The 22127-nt window shown below is 35.9% G+C and overlaps 1 protein-coding gene and 3 long non-coding RNA genes across 4 annotated transcripts; 2 read left to right on the top strand and 2 right to left on the bottom strand.

The window, feature by feature from the left end:
• Positions 1-863: 863 nt before the first annotated feature.
• Positions 864-13743, top strand: LOC149043969 (uncharacterized). Its single transcript, XM_089209177.1, has 11 exons — positions 864-994; positions 1238-1621; positions 4511-4777; positions 5588-5824; positions 5942-6045; positions 6908-6957; positions 7071-7264; positions 10959-11123; positions 11654-11687; positions 12028-12235; positions 13034-13743. The coding sequence occupies exons 1-11, from the start codon at positions 880-882 to the stop codon at positions 13151-13153; spliced, it is 1878 nt and encodes a 625-aa protein (XP_089065303.1). The 5' UTR covers positions 864-879; the 3' UTR covers positions 13154-13743.
• A 527-nt stretch (positions 13744-14270) lies between these two features.
• On the top strand, positions 14271-14562 carry LOC149043968 (uncharacterized). The gene is made up of 2 exons (XR_016187566.1): positions 14271-14409; positions 14533-14562. It is a non-coding gene; the product is annotated as an uncharacterized LOC149043968 (long non-coding RNA).
• LOC149043967 (uncharacterized) lies at positions 14334-15101 on the bottom strand. Its single transcript, XR_016187550.1, has 2 exons — positions 14792-15101; positions 14334-14690 (listed from the first exon to the last, which is right to left on the bottom strand). It is a non-coding gene; the product is annotated as an uncharacterized LOC149043967 (long non-coding RNA).
• A 4466-nt stretch (positions 15102-19567) lies between these two features.
• On the bottom strand, positions 19568-21493 carry LOC149043966 (uncharacterized). Its single transcript, XR_016187544.1, has 2 exons — positions 21353-21493; positions 19568-20158 (listed from the first exon to the last, which is right to left on the bottom strand). It is a non-coding gene; the product is annotated as an uncharacterized LOC149043966 (long non-coding RNA).
• Positions 21494-22127: the final 634 nt, after the last annotated feature.

Genomic DNA, 22127 nt, shown 5'->3' with positions numbered 1-22127 from the left:
AATACTATACTAAATTTATTCATGGCTCGAAATTGAAAATGTTTCATCGGTAGAATATTTGACTTAAGCCATTAAAAACTAATTACTACAAAGCATTTGTTACTTTCATTAGCGGATCTAGACTTAGAGTTAAGGGGGGGGGGGGGGAAGCTGAGGCCCCCGGGGCCCCTTCCCTGGATCCGCCACTGACTTTCTTATAAAGTTTTTATCCTGATAAACAATAGAATCCGTCTATAATACGCACCGCATTTTTGATGGTTATTTTTATAGAAATAAAGTGCGTATTATACGTAGGTAAATATGGTTCAAGTGAATCGGGTGGCTTAGCGAAATCTATTCGTATTTTAAGTAAGTAACAATTTCAACAGACCCACAATCTTACTAAAGCTCGGTTATTCGCGCTCCAGACGGTGATTAATGAGAAAATGAACAGAAATTCTGTGAGTACTCTTTGCTAAAACGGCTTCAGAATGGCTCCATAAGCAAAGCAGAAGTAAAATGGTGACAACATCAATCCAGGAAGTCCTTGAAAACGGAACTCTTTCCGCCTCTCGCCTCTTTCGATTTTCCTCACGAAAGAAACAATTCCAAACATTTTTCCTCTATTTTATAAAGTCGTTTAGTTTATTTAAATTGAAAGCCTTCAAAAGATTCTTGGTCGTTTGTAAAACAACTCTCCAACTTAGCGTGTTTCAAGTTTTCATTTATCCTTATTTCAAAGGCTTGTTAGTTTTTTCCATTCCAGATCTTGCTGAGGCACCCTAAACCAATCAGAAGCTCTGTCTAAAACATTGTCATCATTCATAGCCAATCGCCTCTCGTGTTAGTTCCAAACACTATCGAGAAAAATTTGTTCTCTCGACATCGTTATTTTTAGAGATGATGTTTTCGCCGAGCTCAGTAAACTCATCTTTGGGCATTAAAGACATTTCTAGAATGATTTGTCACTTGAAATTTATCTTAACGTGGATTTTACTTTTACCACGACTCTCAGGTAATGTATTTTACTGCGATTTTGTTTTGTTTTGTGTTTACTTTCTTCTTTCGAGTCCGAACTAGGTTCATCAGCCTAATGTACTTTATTTAGATGACTTTTATATTGACAGAAACTGCTAGTTGTACCTTTAAGATTGTATAATTTTTTAAAATTTTAAAATCGAAGAATCTTTTGTTGTTTTGATGAAATGAAAGCATGAACTGATGTAATGTAACTGCGTTCTAAAATATTCTGCTTCAGATGGCGGAAGTGTCACATGGTTTGAACCTACTCCGGTTAGGACAACTTCAGATCCAAACGAAGTACTCCCCACCATCAATTTAAAGTTTTATGAGAGATCTTCTGCTACACTGAAATGGAGCTACAATTTTACGGCAGTTTCAATACTTCTGGTTATCTTAAAATTCAATGGTGCTGGTATAGTCAACTATCAAAATGGACAAACTGGTGTTGTCAGCGATCAATTTCGGGAACGGTTCAGTGGAAGCTTCACTCCACAAAGTGCTTCTCTGTTTATCTCTCCCGTGACTGCTGCTGACGATAAGGCTAACGGAACATTTACCTGTGAGTTAATTGCTTCTAATTCTGATGTTTGGGTCCGCGCAATTCAGGTGCAAGTGCTAGGTGAGTTTATGGTATAACTGTAATGTAGTTTAAAGTATTGTAATGCAGTATTCACTAGCTTTGTCCTTTGGACCTAGTGAAAGTGTAAACAGACCTTGTAAGACAAGAATGCTTATGTAATCCGTCAACTTTCCTTTCATCAAATTTATGTATTTATTAGAGTTGATGGTAGGGAATAACCATTAAAGTACGTTGTTGTGCATGACACGTTTAATCCATGGTAGGTTTAATGTAATACTGTACTGTTATGTAGTCATTTAGCAACGTTTGTCTTATACCATGTGAGGTCTGCAAAAGAGCAAAATATCCATTGTGACAAAACAACAAAAATGCCAAGAAAAAGATCAAAATTAGGCTTTGTCACATGATAAATAAAAAAAAGATAATCCACTAGAGGAACCCAAAACATCCTCATGCTTTCACGACGACAGTGTAACCAAACAATAAAGCAAAAAATGCTTGTGATTATGGTTAGATTACAACTTTAGCAGGAACTAGTTATGAGACTGATAATAACAGTGTTAAGGGTGATTATAAACAACTAGTGGCAAGACCTTTATTATTCTAGATATCACAAAAATGAATCTATTAATTGTTTTCTTATACATTGCACAAGGTAAAAAATGGCCAATGGTCATTGGAAGAGTTGTTGATCACTATAGATTGGAAAACTTGCATTTGTAATAGAAGATAAACGATGTTGGACAATCATCATGAGTAATCATACAAACACCATACAAACAAGTTAATTACAGCATAATCAAACTTAACAAAAAAACTGAACACAGAGACATAACATAATAGATCAAAACTGAGCAATCACAACTTTCTTCAGTTTCTTCACTCATACAGTCAATAGAGTACTTTTCATTTGGGTATCAAAACTAGTCTGGAAGTGTTTAGCTTCTACTTTACCTCTCTTTATGATTAATAAAGGAAACCCACCCCATAACCCAATCAATTTCAAAACTAAGACAAATTGCAACTTACTCACACTTCGAGCAATTTAACTTGTCTTTTATTTTGAGTTTTCACAAACTTAATCCCATGATATTTTCCTTTTTTTTTCCAAGTTGCTTTTCTTATATCCTTTTTTGGAAGGATTTAATTTTCTAGTTCCAAATTTAATTTGTGTTGCAGTACAGTACTATAGTTTTCTTATATCTTTGGTTTTCCTCTTAAAGTGATGATAGAGGATACACTGTATATCTTGCTTCAGAAAAATTAAATATACAGAAACTTCGCAAAAAACAGAGTATAAATGAAGCATAACCACCACAAATAATGTACCAATGGATAAAATACAAAATGTTCTTTCCACAAAACTTAAACTGACCAGGGTATTACCTTTCAAAAGGGAGGATGTCTCCTTGAGCCAATACATCTGGTATTAAATCCTACCACTCTAATAAAACTTCTACACAATTTTAAATAAGAGGGGTATATTTTCAAGAACATTAAGGGAATTTTTGATTTTCCTGTTGTTTGCTCTGTGGTTTTCTGTGAAGTGTGCTCATCACAATTTTAATGATAAGTGTTATATCTGAGACCATTTTATTACATCAATTGTGGAAATCAGAAATACCTTACATGGTTTTTTTGGTTTGTAATTAATCTAATAAGGCTGTTAAGTTTTCAATATACCCCAGTAATATGTTTAGCAAAGACACATTTTCATAAAAAACTACACTGTACAATGAGTGGCAAAAGTCGTGGCACGCTCTATCATGTAAAAGTTTTCCTATAACCCTTCCCCACTTGAAGGTTACCTGGTGTTACAAAATAAGCAACAAACATTGTTTGAATAGGCAGGACTTGGTAGTACCTTATTAGTGATGATATGACAAGGTTTCTGTTTATTATGTCAAGTAGAGGGTTGTCAACCACCTACCTTTGCCTCTCATTAAGGGTATGGTGTTTTTTTGCTCTCAAGTTTGTAGACATGCAGTATCATGCTTTTAATGACCACATTTCAAGTTACAGTTCAGTATGCTAATAGGATACGCAAGAGCATCTTAGGGAGTCCCAGGAGACTCTTAGAAAAACCATTATTTGCAGGAAACTATCTAGCAGTTTCACATGACAGACCATGGTTCAATTCTACTGGATGTAGCAAATTTGATTTTAAGTTGTAAGTAGGTTGAACTCACTGCAGCAGCACCTCTTGATGATAGCTGGCTGCATGCTATTAAGGAAGATTGCTTAAACCACAAACCCTTTCATTTCAATGAAATTTTTTAGCCATTCCTCTTGGGATTTCTTAAATTTCTTGCTCTTACACCCAACCTCCTTTTTGGCTCACAGTGAAGGACTATTTTCCATTTTATCTTTATCCATTCACAGCCTACTTTGTTATGCAGAGGTATAGCAAAGATCACTATATGCCACTGAAACTAGGTGATGTTTTCAGGATTGAAATCAAGAAGCATAATATTTGGTTCCTGCTAAAAACATTGTGGGAGTCATTTATGGTGACATGATATAATTGGCTATTCACACTCTGGTGGGCTTTAATACCCTAAAGAAATTATTTTTTTAAATAATGTGTTTTTAAATAGTTCCTGTTGGTCTGCAGTTAAAAATAATAATGCTAAGTTTATTAAGCTGAGAAAAGAATTCAGAAAAGTTTCATGGCCTTTTGAAAGTCCTCCAAATTTCTTAAGGCAGACATTTGTGCATAGTAAAGTGCTCTTAATGGATCATAATGCAGGGACTGTTCTTGTATAATTTGCACAATCATAGCATTTGAATTTCATTTGCATGTGCAAGGTGTGCAAAGAATGTATAAAAATCATGTCAACAGTATCATCTTTTTTGCAATTGTTACTTTTGTGTGTGCATGTCATTCGATTATCCTTGATTTACTTGTTATTGTTTGATTGCTCTTAGTTCCAATAAATATCACTGGAATTAGAGGTAAACCAAGTGTTCTTGAAGGCCACAACTTGCAGTTAACCTGTGAAGTATCAGGTCGACCAGATCCAAGCATCAATTGGACCAAAGAGAATCCTGGGAACCAAGGAAATACTGTTGTGGTGCAAGGAAAGGTGCTGAATATAACAAACATCAACAGGACTGATGCAGGAAATTATACCTGTACAGCTTACAATGACTTTGGTAAACCAGACAACCGAACAGTTTATGTAAATGTTACTTGTGAGTATGCATTGAAAAAATGTTTGAATAATGTTAAACAGAGATGCACTTTCCTTTTATTTTCGGACAAGCACAAAGTGGGAGCACAAACCTTAGTTTTACTATTTCAACATCACAATTTAAAGCTCCTAACAAAACAACGACAACTTGTAATAAGATTTTAATGAGCACTGTTCCTTAATATGCGGTACAGTAAGTGTCATTTTGAAAGAGCAATGTAATGAAGAATGTTATTATTATCCTCAACAACTTAAAGAATTTTACAAGAGAAAATATCTGGTTTTATTTTCTCATCCAGAAGTTTCAATTAATTGTAATGTTTCACTACAAAAATTATGTATAATCTGCTCAAACTGTCATTTGAAGCAAACTCTCAGGGAAGATTGTAATGCGCACTATAACTTCACACAATGTCATGGATGTAAAAAGCTTAATCCTCACCAAGTTGAATCTTTTTCAACTCACAAAAGAGGACTGTCTGGCCTATCTGCTTGTGTATCCCTTCACAAGGTATATACATATTAGCAGTAATCTTAAATAATTGAATTTTGTATGTAAAAAAATAACAATATATACTTGAACCTTGGTTATTACTGTGCTATTCCAAAATAAAATCCATTTCCTCTTAAGCATTTTTACAGTTATTCAAAATTTCTTTTCAAACTTAACCTCTGCTATTTCCAATTGTCTTTAACTCTACCAATATTACATTAAACAAAAGTATATGCTTCAAATCAGCCAATACACGAATTAGCTGGCTCCAAGAGTCCTTTGATTACATCTTATCTTAATTTCTAATTTTATATACAGATCCAGCCAAGATTGTTAATTTTCAAACTCAGTATGTGGTTGGTGTAGGACAAAGTCTAACTCTTAACTGTGAAGCAGAAGGAAACCCTCCACCTACTCATAGTTGGACACCATGTAATGACTCAGAACAAGTTTGTGACAAGAACACTCTTCTTATTTCACAAGTCTGTGAAGATGCCAACTATACCTGTAATGTGGCCAATGGACTTGGAAATGATGCAAAAACTGCCAATGTTTGTAAGTTACTGTTTAGTTTGACTCATTTACTGCTTAATAGTGTGAGATTTTTTCTCTTTCTTTAAGCTGTTTTAAATTGGTAAATGTGATCTCGTAATGTTTTTTTCTTTTTCACAGTCATTGAAGGAGAGTGGATTTTTATAACTATAAACATGACTGACAAAAGCTGTGCTAATGGAAAATACAATGAATCCTTACTGTTAAATGGATTTGATAAAGTGGTAACAACTTTCATGTGTCTTTTTACTTCTACATTGGTTAAGCTCAAAATTACATACTTTTGTGTGTTAAATGCAACTGTGTGACTACATGTATGCCAATCAATTTTCATTTTCCTAGTTGTTCATTAGTGCTAGTGCTTATGAGGTTTCTAAATTTATTGATGTGTGGGAGGTGAATGCATGCTTTGCTTCTATGCAAGCAAAATTTATGTACTCTTTTAGAGTTTGGAGATCACTCTGATTACATCACAACATTTACAAGATGGCTGGAAACTGGCTATGTTCCTTTTCTTTGTTTTTATGGACTGAGAGATTGCTTTTTCCAAATCCATCATGGACATTGTCAAAAAACTATGAACTTTTTAATTCCACTCCATACAACATGTTTCTTGAGCGGTATGTAAGCAGGCAATCCTAAGCAAGCAATAGGGCCCCATCTTGCTCACTTAGGTACATGTAGCCAATCATAACATACAGGTATTGCTTCTTATTGCCCAAGGGTACTGCCAGGGATATAATAAGTATAATTATTGGCTTCATTCATAACATGTATGTCTACTTTCAGGTAATCATGGATTTAGGTTCTTGAAGTTTCTCACTCAAATAAAGTCTCTTCTGAGCAATAAGAAATCTTTATTAGATGAGGACAGTTGTTGTCTTACTGAAAATGGTCTGTTTTAAAAGCTGATGTTAATTAGTTCTGTTTTCACAGAAGCTGTCAAGAATATTTCTGACAGAAAATAAGCAAAATTGGCAGATTCAAGATGTTAATGAGTACACAGTATCAGGTTCATGGAAGAAATGAACCTCTCTGATTTTTTGTACTTGATACAATGTACTGCACATTTCTATTACATTTCAGTTCCAAAAGGTTTTCAGTCACTATAAAAGTATGGAAGTGAGAGATAACAGGTTTGTGAACCATTAGAATTCATTAATTTAGTTGTTCTCCTTTATAAATTGTACTTTTCCTTTCTGTTATATGTTCCACTTTAATCCAAGCTTCAGTTGTTTTCTTTCCCAAGGTGTAGTACTGTGAAGCTAGCATTGAAATTCAACTCCATCACAAACCAAACACATGTTATTACAAGTCTTCGTGATGTTGCCAAAAAAGGGCCTCTTGGAAATTTCCCTGTTTGTCCTACATGTATAAATGGGGCAGCATCTTGTGATATTAGACCAACAACAGACTCACCAACACCTACAGGTGCCTCCAATGGTAAGTTTCATGACACCTCACTTAGATGTTCATAAGCTGGTATGTGTTACTAGATCTCATAATCCTGCCTGAAGATTACAAGCACATTTTCAGCATATTTTGACTTCTACATGTATTCATTTAGAATAAATGAGACCAAAATGACTCAAATGGTTCAATGCTCTAGTATCTGTGCACAACATAAAAGGAACAAAAATAAGAGGCAATAGCAGTTTGAACTTGAGTTGTAGTCAGTGATTATAAATGAGTGGTTTGTTTTCATAGTTGTAGAGAACCATAACTTTTCAGGCTGAAACTTCCACATCATTCAAGTCACCTCCTTTTTCTGATATTCTTTAATGCAATGGAGACTTTCATGTGTTATTGATATACCTTGAATGAGCACCTCCCCTTGAGTATGTGCCCTTTCCCTTCCTATCCTCCCAGGGTTTTTGAGAGTTGTCCGTTACACACACATAGATTCTATCGGAAAATATGTGTTTTCCATGGTATGTTGTAAGCATTGACATTTCTGTGGATGAAGATGGTGAATCTTATCAATTTAAAGGGTTCAATGGCAGGTGCTCATTTGAGGACACAGTAGTCACTCCACTATAGTTGGGAATTTTCATCTCAATTTACAGCTGTACTTGTACATGTAATACAATTTTATATTGCTTTACAATTTTCCCATCCAAACTTGAATACACAAACGGTCACAAAAGCAAAAGCACCCTTCACATAAGAATTAGTACAAACATTTCATTGTGTACATTGTGTTAGTGAATTGCTATCTTCAGTGTTTTACATTAAGTTTCGATTTGTGTTGGACACCAGTTTATACAAATAGTGTCATGCTATGATCAGGGTTTGAGCTTGTATTTGATCACTTGGGGACAATTTGTCCCCTTAGCAAAAATTTTGGAGGACATTTTCATTTTTAGGGGGACAGACAAATTAATTTTTATTCGACATTTTCTTTTTTTACATTCATTCAGGCAAGCCGACAAAAACATTTTTTTTTACCTGATCCTTGTAAGACTTGTAATACAAGAAAAGTGATACAAAAAAGAAAAGTTGTTATTGATGTCAAATTTCTTTTTCTCGTCATATTTAAACAGAGGATCAATGACTATGCTTTATACTTCAAAACATTACACAGCAGAATCTCGTCCCGGCATCGCCTTGTAAACTTCAATTCCTTTCTTAATCACTGGTAAACGTAAATGTACTAATTCTTCAGTTGGTTCTAGCCCAAACATCAAGGGCTGTAGAAAAGAGTTGCTGCAGAGTTGAGGTTCTAAAATTTGTACACCCTTCTGCCGTTGCAAAGGGGTTTGTCTTCTTAGATTTCCGACAAAAATAGCAGAACATCGCCTCTTTTTCATAGCGCAACCATTTGTGATCTCGCAACCAAGTTTTCAGGAGAGTTCGTGATTTTTTCGGTTTCCTTCGATCCTCATTCGTTTCTTCCTGATTAATACACTGTTCTTCTTCTGTATCATTTTTCTCTGATTCACTCTGGCTTCGATTCCGAGCGAAAAAGCTTTCTAATGTTGGAACACGTTTTCGATGTGACATGTTACTGCGCTTTTCACAAACATGCGAATTTTGAAGTTCAAAAGCCACCTGACGATTGCGTTTTTCGCTGCCGTCAATCATCTTAACGGAACTCTTAGGAAACAAAACTTTACTTTCACGGGTTCAAAAGGTCATGGTTTGTGATTTGTGATTGGTGGATTTCAATCCGTTTCGTGTGTTTCTGTGTTTCAAGGTTCGTTGCTTGTGATCGTAATTATGATTGAGGGCAGCGAAAAACGTAATTGTGAAGGCGGCTTTTGAACTTTTGAGTTCGCATGTTTGTGAAAAGCGTAGTAAAGATTGCCACTTGAGTTCACCACGCTTGGTTGAGCATGAGACGTACGTGTTCAGTAAAGTGTGACTGAAACGTGACTTTAGAATGAACTTTAAACGTGCAAGAAAATATACTTTCCACGTTCTGTTTTAGCTTGCAATTTCTGTACCGAGATAAAACTTTTCGTGTGTGCTTCCTTTCGAGTTTTTTCCCTAAATTTTGAAGGGGACAAATTGTCTCCTTGACCGTTTTTTTAAGGGACAATTTCAATTGCAGTGCGGGATTGGCGCAATGGCGCGGCCTGGCTCAAACCTTGCTATGATTATTCATATTCAGTCTCTATGTTCTGCTGCTAGCATCGAACCAATGTGAGTGCTTTATGTTTACCTTCCCAGTAGTCTTAGGAGAGAACAATGTTACTGTTATTTTTTTTTCTGAAAATGAATGCCTTTCGGTGGAGTCTTTTATTTTTAATTCTCAAGTAACTATATGACGTGTTACTATGTGACATGTTGTGCTACAATCAGCGAACGGTAATATTTCGAATGAGACGAGGATATCAGTCGAGTGACGGTGAAAACGTTCGTTATTACAGACTAGTCAAGGGCAGTAAATGTTTACCTGCCCCATTCCAGAGAAAAAAGCAAGAACAAAATTTATGTCGTTGAAAAAGCAAACCGTCTGGTGCTGAACACTGTGAGAGTGAGGTAGACGGTATGATTGAGAAACCATACCGTCTGACATTACTTTTTACGCAGTTGTTTATGTAATGTTTAAAAAACGAGCTGGAGTGTTTTATCGGGTTTAAAACCACGAGGCGTAGCCGAGTGGTTTTTGACCCGATAAAACACGTGCTGCGAGTTTTTTGAACGGCTTCAAAAACATTCTTGGAAAAGCGTGTGTCAAGAGAGTTCATAACAATTATGCTTTTGTGAACGTTAGAAATTAGCATACGAGAATTTTTCCAGATGTTTATTTCACAACTGCACTATTAATTTGGTACAAAAGTAAATTTACTGTATGAAATTTGTTGAAAGACCATTAAATATGTTCCCACCATTTGTTGTGTCAATTTCTGTGTTGATAATTAATTAATATTCATAAGTCACGTGCAGTGTCTTTATATCTGATAAAACACCGCATACTAATAAGGATGAGGTTTATCGATATAAAGTCACTGCACGTGATGTATTATCTACCATTTGATAGGTTTATGGGCTTATGAATTATTAATGAGTTTTTGAAAATTACCTTTCAAGCTCGCAATTCCAAATCTTAATTTGCTCCGATAACCCCAATACTGCTGCCACATTGCTCAAAGAAAAATTTATGTCCTTCCATCCCACTACCATAGGTAAAATAGCTTTAGAGCTCAACAAATTACAAATAAAGTGACAGGTGGAGATTATCCACATAATGGAATGCTTAGGATTGATATGAACAGCCTCCAATGGCAAAATTACGTACGTGTACAATTCATAAGTTTGCGAACAATATCTTCTATCCAGGCAAAGTTATAGATTGCGACAACTTAATTCTGCTTGTAGCATTTAAGAAATAAGGTTTATCAAATAGGTGTAGGTTCATTTTCTTGAAACTTTTTTTTATAAACCTTTATTGACGACCTGTATTACCATCAATACATTAACTATAATTTTTTTACAATACATTACCTACAATACATCACTTACGATACATTATTTAAAAAGAGTTGCTTACAATTCAATCCTACAATTATTAAATTATTTACAATGCTAACATTAATTGAATACTACATTACTGACATCAGTTACATCAAGTTCATTATTTTGAATATCTCTTTTCCTAAAACATGCAAATGGTCTTTGGTTTTTTTTTCAGACTTGAAGAAAGGTATCATCATCGCCATCGCCGTCGTTGCCTCGCTGTTCCTCGTTATTATTGTTGGGAACTTTTGTTGCTGGTACTTCAGCACAACGATTTGTATTGTTGTGGTCTTCGGATTTATCCGAAAATGTCTATGCAAGAAAAATCCGGATTCAAAGGGTAAGTATTGCACGTTCTAATCGCCTTTGTGACTTTAGACCAATTTCAATCAATTTTGTGAAATTACTGTATATTCTAATCATTTTTTTGCTAAATATATGAACAAGTTCACCATAGGGTCACTTTGATTGAATTTCAAGATCGCGTTTGGGTTTAATTTTCTCTGTACGTGTACATCAGTGATTGTCAGAGATGTAATCAAAATTACTGGAGACAGTCAGACTTCTGAAACATCTACTCGAAACGCATGTTTAAATGTATAAAACAAAAGAAGTAACGTAATCATCATTGAAAGAAGCAATAACTTTTTATGCAAGAAAAATCTAGCTCCTAATTTCTAGAGTTGAGAATACAAGATCAGTTCGTGGCACATATGATAATTCTGTTTTGCCTTTGAATAGTTTGCTAACCCGTACGTTGCCCAAAGCAGTGACTTACATTGGTGTATATGGATTGATTATTAATCCTCTACAGTATAATTATGTACCAATTTATTTACTATGTGTTCTTTTTTAAAACGCTATTGTAAGAAGTCCATTCTAATGGAGGCCAAGACGCGGGGATGTAAGTATTGTGTACTTGTTGAATTTTTTTTTCTGTTACTAGGGTGTCAGCTCTTTTTTTGTACTTATTCGTTTATTAAGTGTTTGTTTTTTAACATCTTTAGATACGTATGAATGGAACGCTAGTTACTGCTTCACTGACTTGTGAAATTTGAAGCATATCTATTTTTTCCCTTTTCATCTTTTTATTTGTTTGTTTCATCATGTACAGGAAGGTGTATATTCAGTCATGGTTTTTAAATTCATTTTGAATGCGAATAAACTGTAACATCTGGAAAACCTACTCTGAGGGACCAGGTAGCGGAGGGTCAAATTTAAGGAAAAGTCATTGTGCATTGTAGGGAAGCGGGTTATTGCTCACCCGACACCCCGTATGCAGCTGCGGGTCCTAAGGCCAACTATCGAGCCTCCAATCCATCGTCTGAACCTTCAGTGACTTATGAAGTTGCTAATATGGGTTCTGAGGGACGAAGAGGGAATAGAGCAGGTGGACCGAGAGAGCAACTTCCAGAATATGCAGTGGTCGATAAAACCAAGAAGAAAAAGAAGGTAAGGTTCCGCAATGAAGGAACTCTAGTAAACGGATCTTACACTTTGATTGTAACCAGATCCCAGTAAAGTTGTTTTATAACCGAGTGATCAAACACATTTATTACTTTTCTCTCATGACAATAATTTACACGTTCTCAAGACTACATTCTGCTGTTAAAGAAGTTAAAATGTGATTCAAAAGTCGATACTCCACCGACTGTACGGAGTATTGCAGATTTCTTTAAGAGCGTTTCTGCGTAAGAAAAGGAATGCACAATAGAAATACTTCCACCGGACCATTTACTGATAAAAGGAACGATAAGGAAATTTAAAAGTTAACATTTTGCAATTGTTTGAGTCGGTTACCATGGAAAACCAAGGCTTGTTGCCATTTTTGTAGCTAGATAAGGCCAAGCTTGATAACGAGCAGTAATGTTTAATGTCAGTTAGACAGCGTTCGTCGCCATGCCTACTCCAAACCATTCTCCACCACACAAAGATACGCACCTGTCCACAGTCCTCCAAAAGAAAAATTTACTACGGCGGCTTATCAACATTTGTCAACCATTAGTTGATAAACCAGCTAAGTGGTCTCTGCATGTTTGCGTATATGACCCCCCCTCCCCCCCCCCAAAAAAAAAGCCAAATTAGCCTCTGCAAAGCGTCTCTTCCTGTAGGACACCTGCACCATTTTAAAGGTTACATTTTTATTATGAAAAATTTCAAGTTTATTAATTTTTGATGAACCGCTGTCAGAAGAAATTTCCACGATTGTCTGTTTCGTTCAACTACAACTTGTTTTTCTATCGCTGGCAGGGACCTAAACCTGGTGAGCTTCAGTATGCTGAGCTTGATCAAATTACTGGTCGTGGACAGAAGGCAACAATGCCACGTGTTAGTGGTACCGATACTGTGTATGCGGACATTAAATCGTAGAGGATGTGTGCCGCTATGGTACAGCTCAGAGGTAATGGCCTTAAATGCACGAGAAAAGCGCATTAAAAAAAAAAGCGCGTACACGCGTGCAATTTTTCCAAACGCACACAAAAAAAAGCCCGCGCGCGAAAGAAGCTCATTAGTATGTATGAGGCAGTCTTTTGTTTTACCCTTGGTACAATTTCATATTACTGAAAAATTGCGTTTTAGCTTGTATTTAACGTTTTTGCACAGATTATAGCGCTATTTCACAGGTGGTCTTCCACTCACATTTTAAAAATTTTCAATATTTACTGGGTCCAATCCATTATGATACCACCGGAAATTTCATCCAAAAGTGTTGCAAATTGCACCAGTGATTGATATTTTATAACCATGACTTTGCTTAATTAAGGGTTCGACTTCCAGAATTTTTCCGGTGTCCATGCTGATGGCAGTGACAACCATTTAAAGAGGAAAAACCTCTTCTTTGCCACGTGCGTGAGCACTTGGTCACTGATGGGACCTCTCACATTTTCAGACTTAACGTAATTATCCACAATGTCGCACTCTATGTTCTAATGAGTGTTTTTCTTCACAATGGAGGCAATAGCTCTTATCGGAGTTGAGCACGCGAAATCAGCGGTCTCCGGATGAGCTTACGCCAAAACGAGGCTATCGGGTCTAGCTCGCTCTAAAGTATAAGGAAGCAGAGAGGGAAATTAGTAGTAGCTTGGTATTTACCTGATATTTTCTCGAGTTTTTAGTTTCTTTATCCATGGTGAAACATTGCATAGCTTTTGGGTGTCAAAACCGAAGTTCCATAGCGGAATGCAAGGACTTATCATGGCATTCGCTGCCGCTGTCAAACAAGAATTTGCTGGCACAATGGCTCGTGAAACTGCGTCGAGAGAACACTCCGGTAAACCAAAACTCTTATGTCTGTAGTCAGCATTTTTAAGCTAATTGCTTCATAAAACCAATGGAAGGACAAAGAATTCGCTTGAAGCCAGATTCCGTACCGACAAAGTTTATATTTACTGTTGAAAAACCAAAGAGGAAAGAGCCCGCTGATCGAGCAACGTTGAACACAAAGAAAACAAAAATAGAGAAATCGCAGCAGCATTCAGCCCCCGAACCGATAAACATTGAAAACACCGATTTTAAATCTGTTTCAGATGGTATGGAAACTGAACATCTCGAAAGTGAAGGTTTATTTCAAATTGTAGATGAAAACTGGGAACATCAACTTCAGTTAAAGAATGACGAAATCTCATGTTTACTTGAGAAATGGCAAACTAAGGAGCGGGAACTGAACAAAAAAATACAATAGTTGGATTCATTGTCTTTAGCTTTTCTTTCAATAAAGTAAGACACAATATTCTGAATATTAAATGAAGGGACATCGTCCTTCGCGTCAACCAGCGAAACCCATTGTGCAGATCCAGGGAAATCACAATTGACGGTCGCCGTTTGCTCCAGTGGTTTACTTGCCGCCAAGTGTTGCCACTTCTCCGTAAAATTATTCTCCCAACCATTTTTTATATAACTGATGACCCTGCGGCAGGTAAAACAAATCTATATAGAACTTATGCTTCGATATTCCCTTCAAGCAATGGCAATAATTATAAGGGACAAAAAATATTGCAATCTGTGTACCTTTGAGATAACTCGGCCTTCGTTGCTTCAGACCGTGCACTACCATCTTTAGCCGTCCCTTTGCGGAATGACAACCATTCTTTGAGTCTTTCTTTAGTAATATGCCGTGGGCAATTACCACTTATCAACTGCACTTTCTCCTCAGCGGAAAAAAGGCCGCTTGTGGAAGATTTGTGGAACACACTCTAAAAGTTTTCCTCACTTTCTCACACAAATCTGATCGATGTTGACCCGATAGCCTCGCTTTGATGTTTACTCACAAGAATACCGCTGGATTGTTTGGGTAGCGTGCTCAACTCCGATAAGAGCTATTCAGTCACCATTCAAAGTTACAAAAAGGGTAAAACAAAAGACTGCCTCATACATACTAACGAGCTTCTTTCACGCGCGTTTTTTGAGTGCGCTTGAAAAAATTAAACGCTTGCTCGCTTTTTTTTAACGCTCTTTTCGCGTGCATTTAGGGCTAAGTACCTATGAGCTGTACCGTTTTTTCTCTATGTGCCTGTTCCTTCAGATGCTATCAAAACTGCTGAAGTATTCTGCTACATGGAAAAACATAATGCATAGATTTAAATTTGTTCTCAAAAATGTGAGAAGTTTCAAATCATGTGGCGTCTTATCGCCGGCCGGAAGTACCACTATAAAGCTACAGAAAAGTCGTAGTTCACATCATCCTATTAAGGAAAATCTTAATTTAGTTCATTTTCGACGACCTAATTTTCGCCTTCGCGATATACAAAACTAGTTTGGTTAATATATTAAGGTGAGCGCATTCCATGTAGCAACGTATGAAAAATAACCACTCGATACCACGTCCTTTTCGTAAAAGAAAGAAAGAAATTCCGGAAGCAATTTAAAGTCTTTTTTTTTTTTTTTTTTTTTTTGTCAAGTATCTGTGTTCATTCCTCAAACTTAGAAAACATTGAACACCTTTGATTCTTCGCGAATGTTTACAATTTTAGTGCTTAGGAGATCAAGAACCGTAAGAATACGAGAACCACAAACTCAGCGATGTTGCTCTCAGCTTGGTAATGTTTTCCCATTGACGGCACAATAACATTTTTTCTTGAAGTGCATTGTTTTCTAAGCTTGACAGTTAATCAATTTTTGCTTAATTTGGGAAAGTGGAATGTACTTCAGCAGTTTTATATGCACACCTGGTTGAACTTGTTCGGCGAGCTTTCAATTTCCCTTTAATTAGCTGTTTAGCCTATAAAAATTTAGAATAGATATTCTAGCGGAACCGCTGACAGCTTAAAAGTATATTTTCCTAATAATCACAAAATGGTGCTACCTAGTGGCTAAGCCATTGATTTTCACATTATTTTAAACATCCCACAATTTATCCAATAATTTGTTGCGTGAGTAAATTTTCAAACAAGTAAATTTTATAAAATACCGCAGTTTAGTGAGATGTGCAAGGATGTGTGACGAGTCGAATGTGATGACCCCCTTTCCATGTCTTTCTTTCTTGGTGAAATTGGAGCAGATCGTAGATATAAACGAGCGCCTCTAATGTGAAGGTTATTTCCTTTAATTAAGAAATTTGTGAAAAGACCATTTCAGTGAAAGATCTGGGAAATTTTGTGTGGGTTTGTCTTTTGAGGCACTTTTTTTGTTATGTTTCCCCGTTCAAATAATCTCTTAAGATTTCAGCGCTATTTTTAGTCAAGGGGAGAATCATTAATTGTTGATTTTTTTTTTTTATATGAGGATGTTTGGAGTATAATATCATTATATAGTATCGCGTAAGAGCATAATACTTTTGGGAATTTTGCACTTGGCATATTTTTCTTTGTGATTGTGATTTGTCTTTCCATTTATTTTGATTAATCGTAATGTGAATTTTCCTCGATAAATTAAGCGTAATTTCTCTTTGATTTTTTTTAATATAATTGTCTAGTATGGGTGTATCTTCTTTCTCAAATGTTTAAATGGTAGAAGAACTGAAAAAATCTTTACTATTGATTTTGCCATCAGGTAAATTAAGAAGGAATTAATATATATGCTTAGACCTTTCTTTTTTGTAGTGTTGAATTAGTCGATTGGTAGTTTTTTTCCACTCTTAACAGTTCTAAGTATATGCTGTGTTTAATGGCGCAAATATAACCAAAATAATGAGTATAACTAGTGATTACACAGCAGATGATTGTAGTCAAATCACGTGATTGAAAATTTGAATCAGTTCCTAGTTTTAGAACACGTTTGTAGGTGCTTGCACGGCACATTGAACATATGAGAGATCTTTTCTCGATTTATTGCATTCAATTACTGTAGAAGTGTTTTTGATCATAGCAAATCATGTTACGAAGGATTATGATGATAAAAAAAAATGTTAAATCATTGTATTCTATGAAGTTGTAGCTAATTTTAAGGTAATAATTTTTTTATATTCATGAAAAGTTTAGATTTCAGTAGATTTACTGCTATATTGTAGCCATGTCAGTAAGTTTTTATCAGTTTCAAACTGCATGGCACTGTACCAGCTAAGCAGTGCCTATCGAGTGTTACCTGGAGTAAGAACATCGTGCAGCCTGCCTATTGTTTTCGAGAAATTTACTTCCAGATTATAGATCTGTAGTAATTTTGGTGAAACTTGATCTGGAGAGCTCTTATCATTAAAAGATTACGTGTGTTTCCCCTCCCGATCCTTTGAAAGATACAATTCGGATTGAATTAAAATCCAAACCGGTGATCACCTGTTGTTCAGAGGGAGGTTCTTACTCAGGAATTACGAGATATGGTAGCCTATTAGCTGCTTCACTTTATTAATAAGCTTATTTACAATAACTACAGTTATAATAATTGCATTTATATTTACTGCAAACAGTTCTAATCAGTGCGAGACAGTTGCCCTTAACTTTCTATTTTACTGTCCATCTATGGTGAGGCGAGGTCGTTCCATTTGTAATAGTGACGCGACTCTCTCTGCAACGTCCTTTAGAAATGGGTATTTGTCACGCTGATACTGAAGTACTATCAATTATAGCTTCTATATTGTGTGGAATTTATGCTTAATAAATGCTGATAAAATCAATTCGGATGATTTTGTTTGGTGTTTTAAATAATCATTTGAAAGCGAAGGATACAGGTGCGCCGTGAAAAATTGCAACTTCGAAAGTTGTTTACAAATTTCCTTTACAAGAGAGGCGCTTAAATAAAGAGTCGACACAACATGTTAAGTTACAGCAAACAGAAAGCGGGAGAATCATAGGTAAATTGAGACTTCAAAGAAAAGTCTACACGACGAAATCGTCGACGTTTGCTTTGAGCTGCTTGTTGTAAATTTTCATGTCAATAAATTGCTTCAAAGGAAGCAACAATTTGCTTTAGAGGATGATGACAATGGATGATATGAAATTTATTACAGAGGGGACAACATTTGTTTGTGAGTAACAAAAGAATGTCTTAAAACAACTCAGAAAACAAGTGGTCATTTTGTTTTCAAACTTTTGTTGCCTCAAATTGATTAACCCTTTAAACCCTGAGATAATTTTGCATCATCTCTATTCTTTTCTCTATAAATTTCCAATGACACTTGAAGGAGAATTTGTTCAACAATCAATGGGTTTTTAACTTGGTGGTCATTTCCTTTGTTCTCATGACCTTATTGTTTCATTCAGGGGTGATACTGTGAGGAGAATTTAGTTGTTAGTCACTCCCAGGGGCTGAAGGGTTAAAGGATGCAAAAGTATAGCATCAATATAATAGTTTTAAACAAATAACTAATTTTTGCATAAAAAGTGAAGTGAGTTGCAGGGAACACCATGATCTGGGGAAAATAGAGCAGCCTACTTTGCGGAAGAATAAAAAAAGCTCCATTTCAGGTAATAAGGGTGAGGATACATGAAGGAAACTTAAAATTAGTAAGCTTTTGGAGCAAGCTAAGAAATGTTGGACAAGTCAGAATGGCAAAGTGGCGAATTGAACTATCCAGCATGTTTTTCTCTCACAAGATGGGGGTTTTAATCTTCTTGTGTTTCCTTTGAATCATTTAATTCACCTTAATCAAGTCCATGCTATTACCGTAATTTCCGGTCGATTACCCGCGGGTAATCTGTTGATTTTGCATTAAATCCGCGCCACTGCGGGTAATAGGGAGGTGCGGGTTATGTGACAATTTTAAATTCTTCTGGAAGTTGAATTGAAAAAATTTCTCACCTACCTGCGTTTCCACCTCTCAAATGAATTTTATTGTATCAAAAGTGCCACAAAGCGGCACGAAAACATGATGCCAACTCGAGTTTATTTCACGCATAATTAGTTGCGTGACAAACAAATTTTTATCGGCACGCGTGAAAACAAAACCTTGATGGTGACAAAAATAATCCAAGGATATCCGGCGCATCAGTAACAAATTTCCAGTTTTCACTAGCTTGAGCTAAAGAGAATTTTCCCGTTTTAAGGGACTTGTTAGGCCCAGTAGAACAGGAGATATCGATTTTTTTGAGAAATTGCCGACAGTAATTTTAAATCCCAAATGCATCACCAGAATGTTGAAAATAATAGGTGCGAAACTTAACTAATTTCGCGCTGAAAAAGTATTTTAACGACAAATGAACAATGGATATTGCTCATTACGCTCCTATTAAGTCGCCTTAATGTCACGTTTTCGCCACCGAAAAAGTTGAATAACAACGTGCGGGTTATCCACCGGTGCGGGTAATCCGTTGACTTTTTTTTTCGCCGTATGCAATAATCGGCCGGTGCGGGTAATCGGCCGTGCGGGTAATCGACCGGAAATTACGGTAGCCTTTGTCCTTGAAACACACACACTTTCACACTTTTATTTTTCATGTTCTTACATATTACAAGATATTCCTTTAACCCACGGATAGCAAATGCTAATCAAGGCGGATCAAATTTGTTTATTTATTTATTTATTTTTACCAACTTAATTTAATTACACTGGAAATAAAACAGAAATGAAGAAATATAACAAAGAGTAAATAAATCTCCAGCTTATGTAAGGTTTCCTTATCTTTCATTTGTCAGTGGATGTAGTCTTGCATCCAGGTCATTTTGCCAGCATCTTATCATGATCTGGTACTTGGTGTTTGTGAAATGGAATGTGCTTCTTAACCGTTAAAATATTCAAATGAAATCAGGAAATTAACAATTAGGACATCAATCATGTGTGGCCCAACATAAGCTATCTTGGAAGGAGCTAAAGACATATGATGCATGGAAAATGTTTGCAGTGATATATTTGGCATCAGTTTTTTAAATAGTGAAGTCTTCAGGACAAACAAGAGGGTACACCAACTTGCAACTTATCATCCACAGGTTGTGATTTAGGCATTCTTTATCCTTGCTGAAGTTAGTTGGCAATTTTCCTGCCATCTATTTGTGGAAAGGGTGAACCACCTAAAGATAAACAAGAAATTTGTAAAGCCACTGGTAAATAAAACTAAATTATATATTTCATATTGATTTCATTTTGCCTCAGTGACCACAGAAGCATATTCATGATAAATAATGTATATGTGTGACATGTTTAATATCACTTTTATAACCATAGGTTACTAACAAATTCATTTACACAATTAAAGAGGAAACATATCAATTTATCCTCACAGAAGGTCCACATTTAAATCAAGAAGGTGAGTGCTAGTTTTACAACAGAATGTTAGATAACTTGAACCACAACAGTGAAACTAGATTAAGATTTAAATGTTCATAAAATGACATATGCATAATAAATAATACACCATTCAAATAATATAGTCTGCAACCACATGACAGAAGGATGATTTACATGGTCAATTTAGACAAAACATTTTTCACAACATATCTGTTCCTTGATGTTTAAATAAAATGCCTTTTTTCACTTTTACAATTCCATAAGTTTACTGTTTATAATACAGATGGTGAAGATCTACCCAAAGGACCACCTCCTTCAAGTGGAGTAAGTGTAGAATGGAAAATAACATATTCCTTTTCTACCATAATGCTATTATTCCTCAAAATGTCATGCATCTGTATGCAATTTATCTATCCTCTCTTTAAGAAGTTGGAAAAGTGACATCACAGCCTCTATAACACACAAACCAACAGTAAAACTCTGTGCAATGAAGTCGTATTAGCTCACTGCTTACCTTTACCATGACATAAATAGAATACCTTTTATTCCAGTTGACAATTACATAAGTTTACTGTTCATACAACAGATGATGAAGATCTACCTGAAGGGCCACCCCCTGCAGGCAGTGATTTGGATAAGTGTCAACTGTAAAGTAATATTTTCTTTTCTCCTATAATTCTATGATTGATAGAGTTTCAGAGTTTCTACAATAACCTTGTTCTTTTTTAATTATTGGAAGCCCTGGATGGCGAAAACATGGAGCGGTTACGAAAAGTAAGGTCCAAGAATTAACATACAAATTATTATCAAAGGTAAATATCTCAAAAAACAATTTTCGACCTCGTCGTGGACAGTCTTTATCAGAACGCGCCAGTGATAAAAGAAACGAGGAGCGAGTGGCTAACTGACAAAACCAACTATGGGATACTTTTCATACGACTCCTCGCGGACAAAGCTGCGAATTACTTGGTACTTACCTCTCCTGAATGAGTGAAAGTCGGTCATGAAGACTTTCGAGAAAAACTCCACCCTACGAAAGGCTGGCACAAGATATCCAGTGTAAGATAGAACTTTTACAGCTAATAAGAGGAGAAATACAACGCGTTTAGGTTTCACATGGAAATTTGAAGTGAAGTTGTGAATTAGCGATTGCGTATGCATTCTGGGAAAGCTAAACGCAAGCTCTCATTGGAGCAATCTGGAGGTGTGACGGAGGTGTGTTCATAACCATGGTTACTGAAATGAACTTTTTCAACCTTCGCGGCGGGATACTTCAGGAGGGAAAATACTAACTCGTGTATTTGCTTCGACTGCATCTGATGGATAAACATTTAAAGCGGATATATTGCAACAACATCACATTGATAAACATTTCTATCTCTGAAACGTAATTTATTGGCTCCACTACCGTAAGTTAATAAAATATTCACAATTATTTACCAAGTTTTACCTCATCCAAGCTAAGTTGCAAAATTTGCGACCTACTCCTCTTCTAAGTTTCTTAAAGTAATATCGACACGTGTTGTTTCAGGAAATGTTGAATTCACCCTCTAGCAGTCAAGCTGTGAATGGTGTATACAAGTATCCTCATACACAATGCAAGAATGAAAACCACGGGCAAGGAGTTAGTTAAGATTAGCGACAGTTGTGCACACGTAATTTTTCCAGTTGCAGTAAATATCAATATCTGCTGGAACAACACAGTTCAAACTTTAGTGAGGTTAAACAAAAAATATATTAAGGAATATATCA

The sequence above is a fragment of the Pocillopora damicornis genome, chromosome 6 (genome assembly GCF_964200805.1).
Source record: "Pocillopora damicornis chromosome 6, jaPocDami1.2, whole genome shotgun sequence".
Lineage (NCBI taxonomy): Eukaryota > Metazoa > Cnidaria > Anthozoa > Scleractinia > Pocilloporidae > Pocillopora > Pocillopora damicornis.
This window is presented reverse-complemented; position numbering and strand designations above follow the sequence as displayed.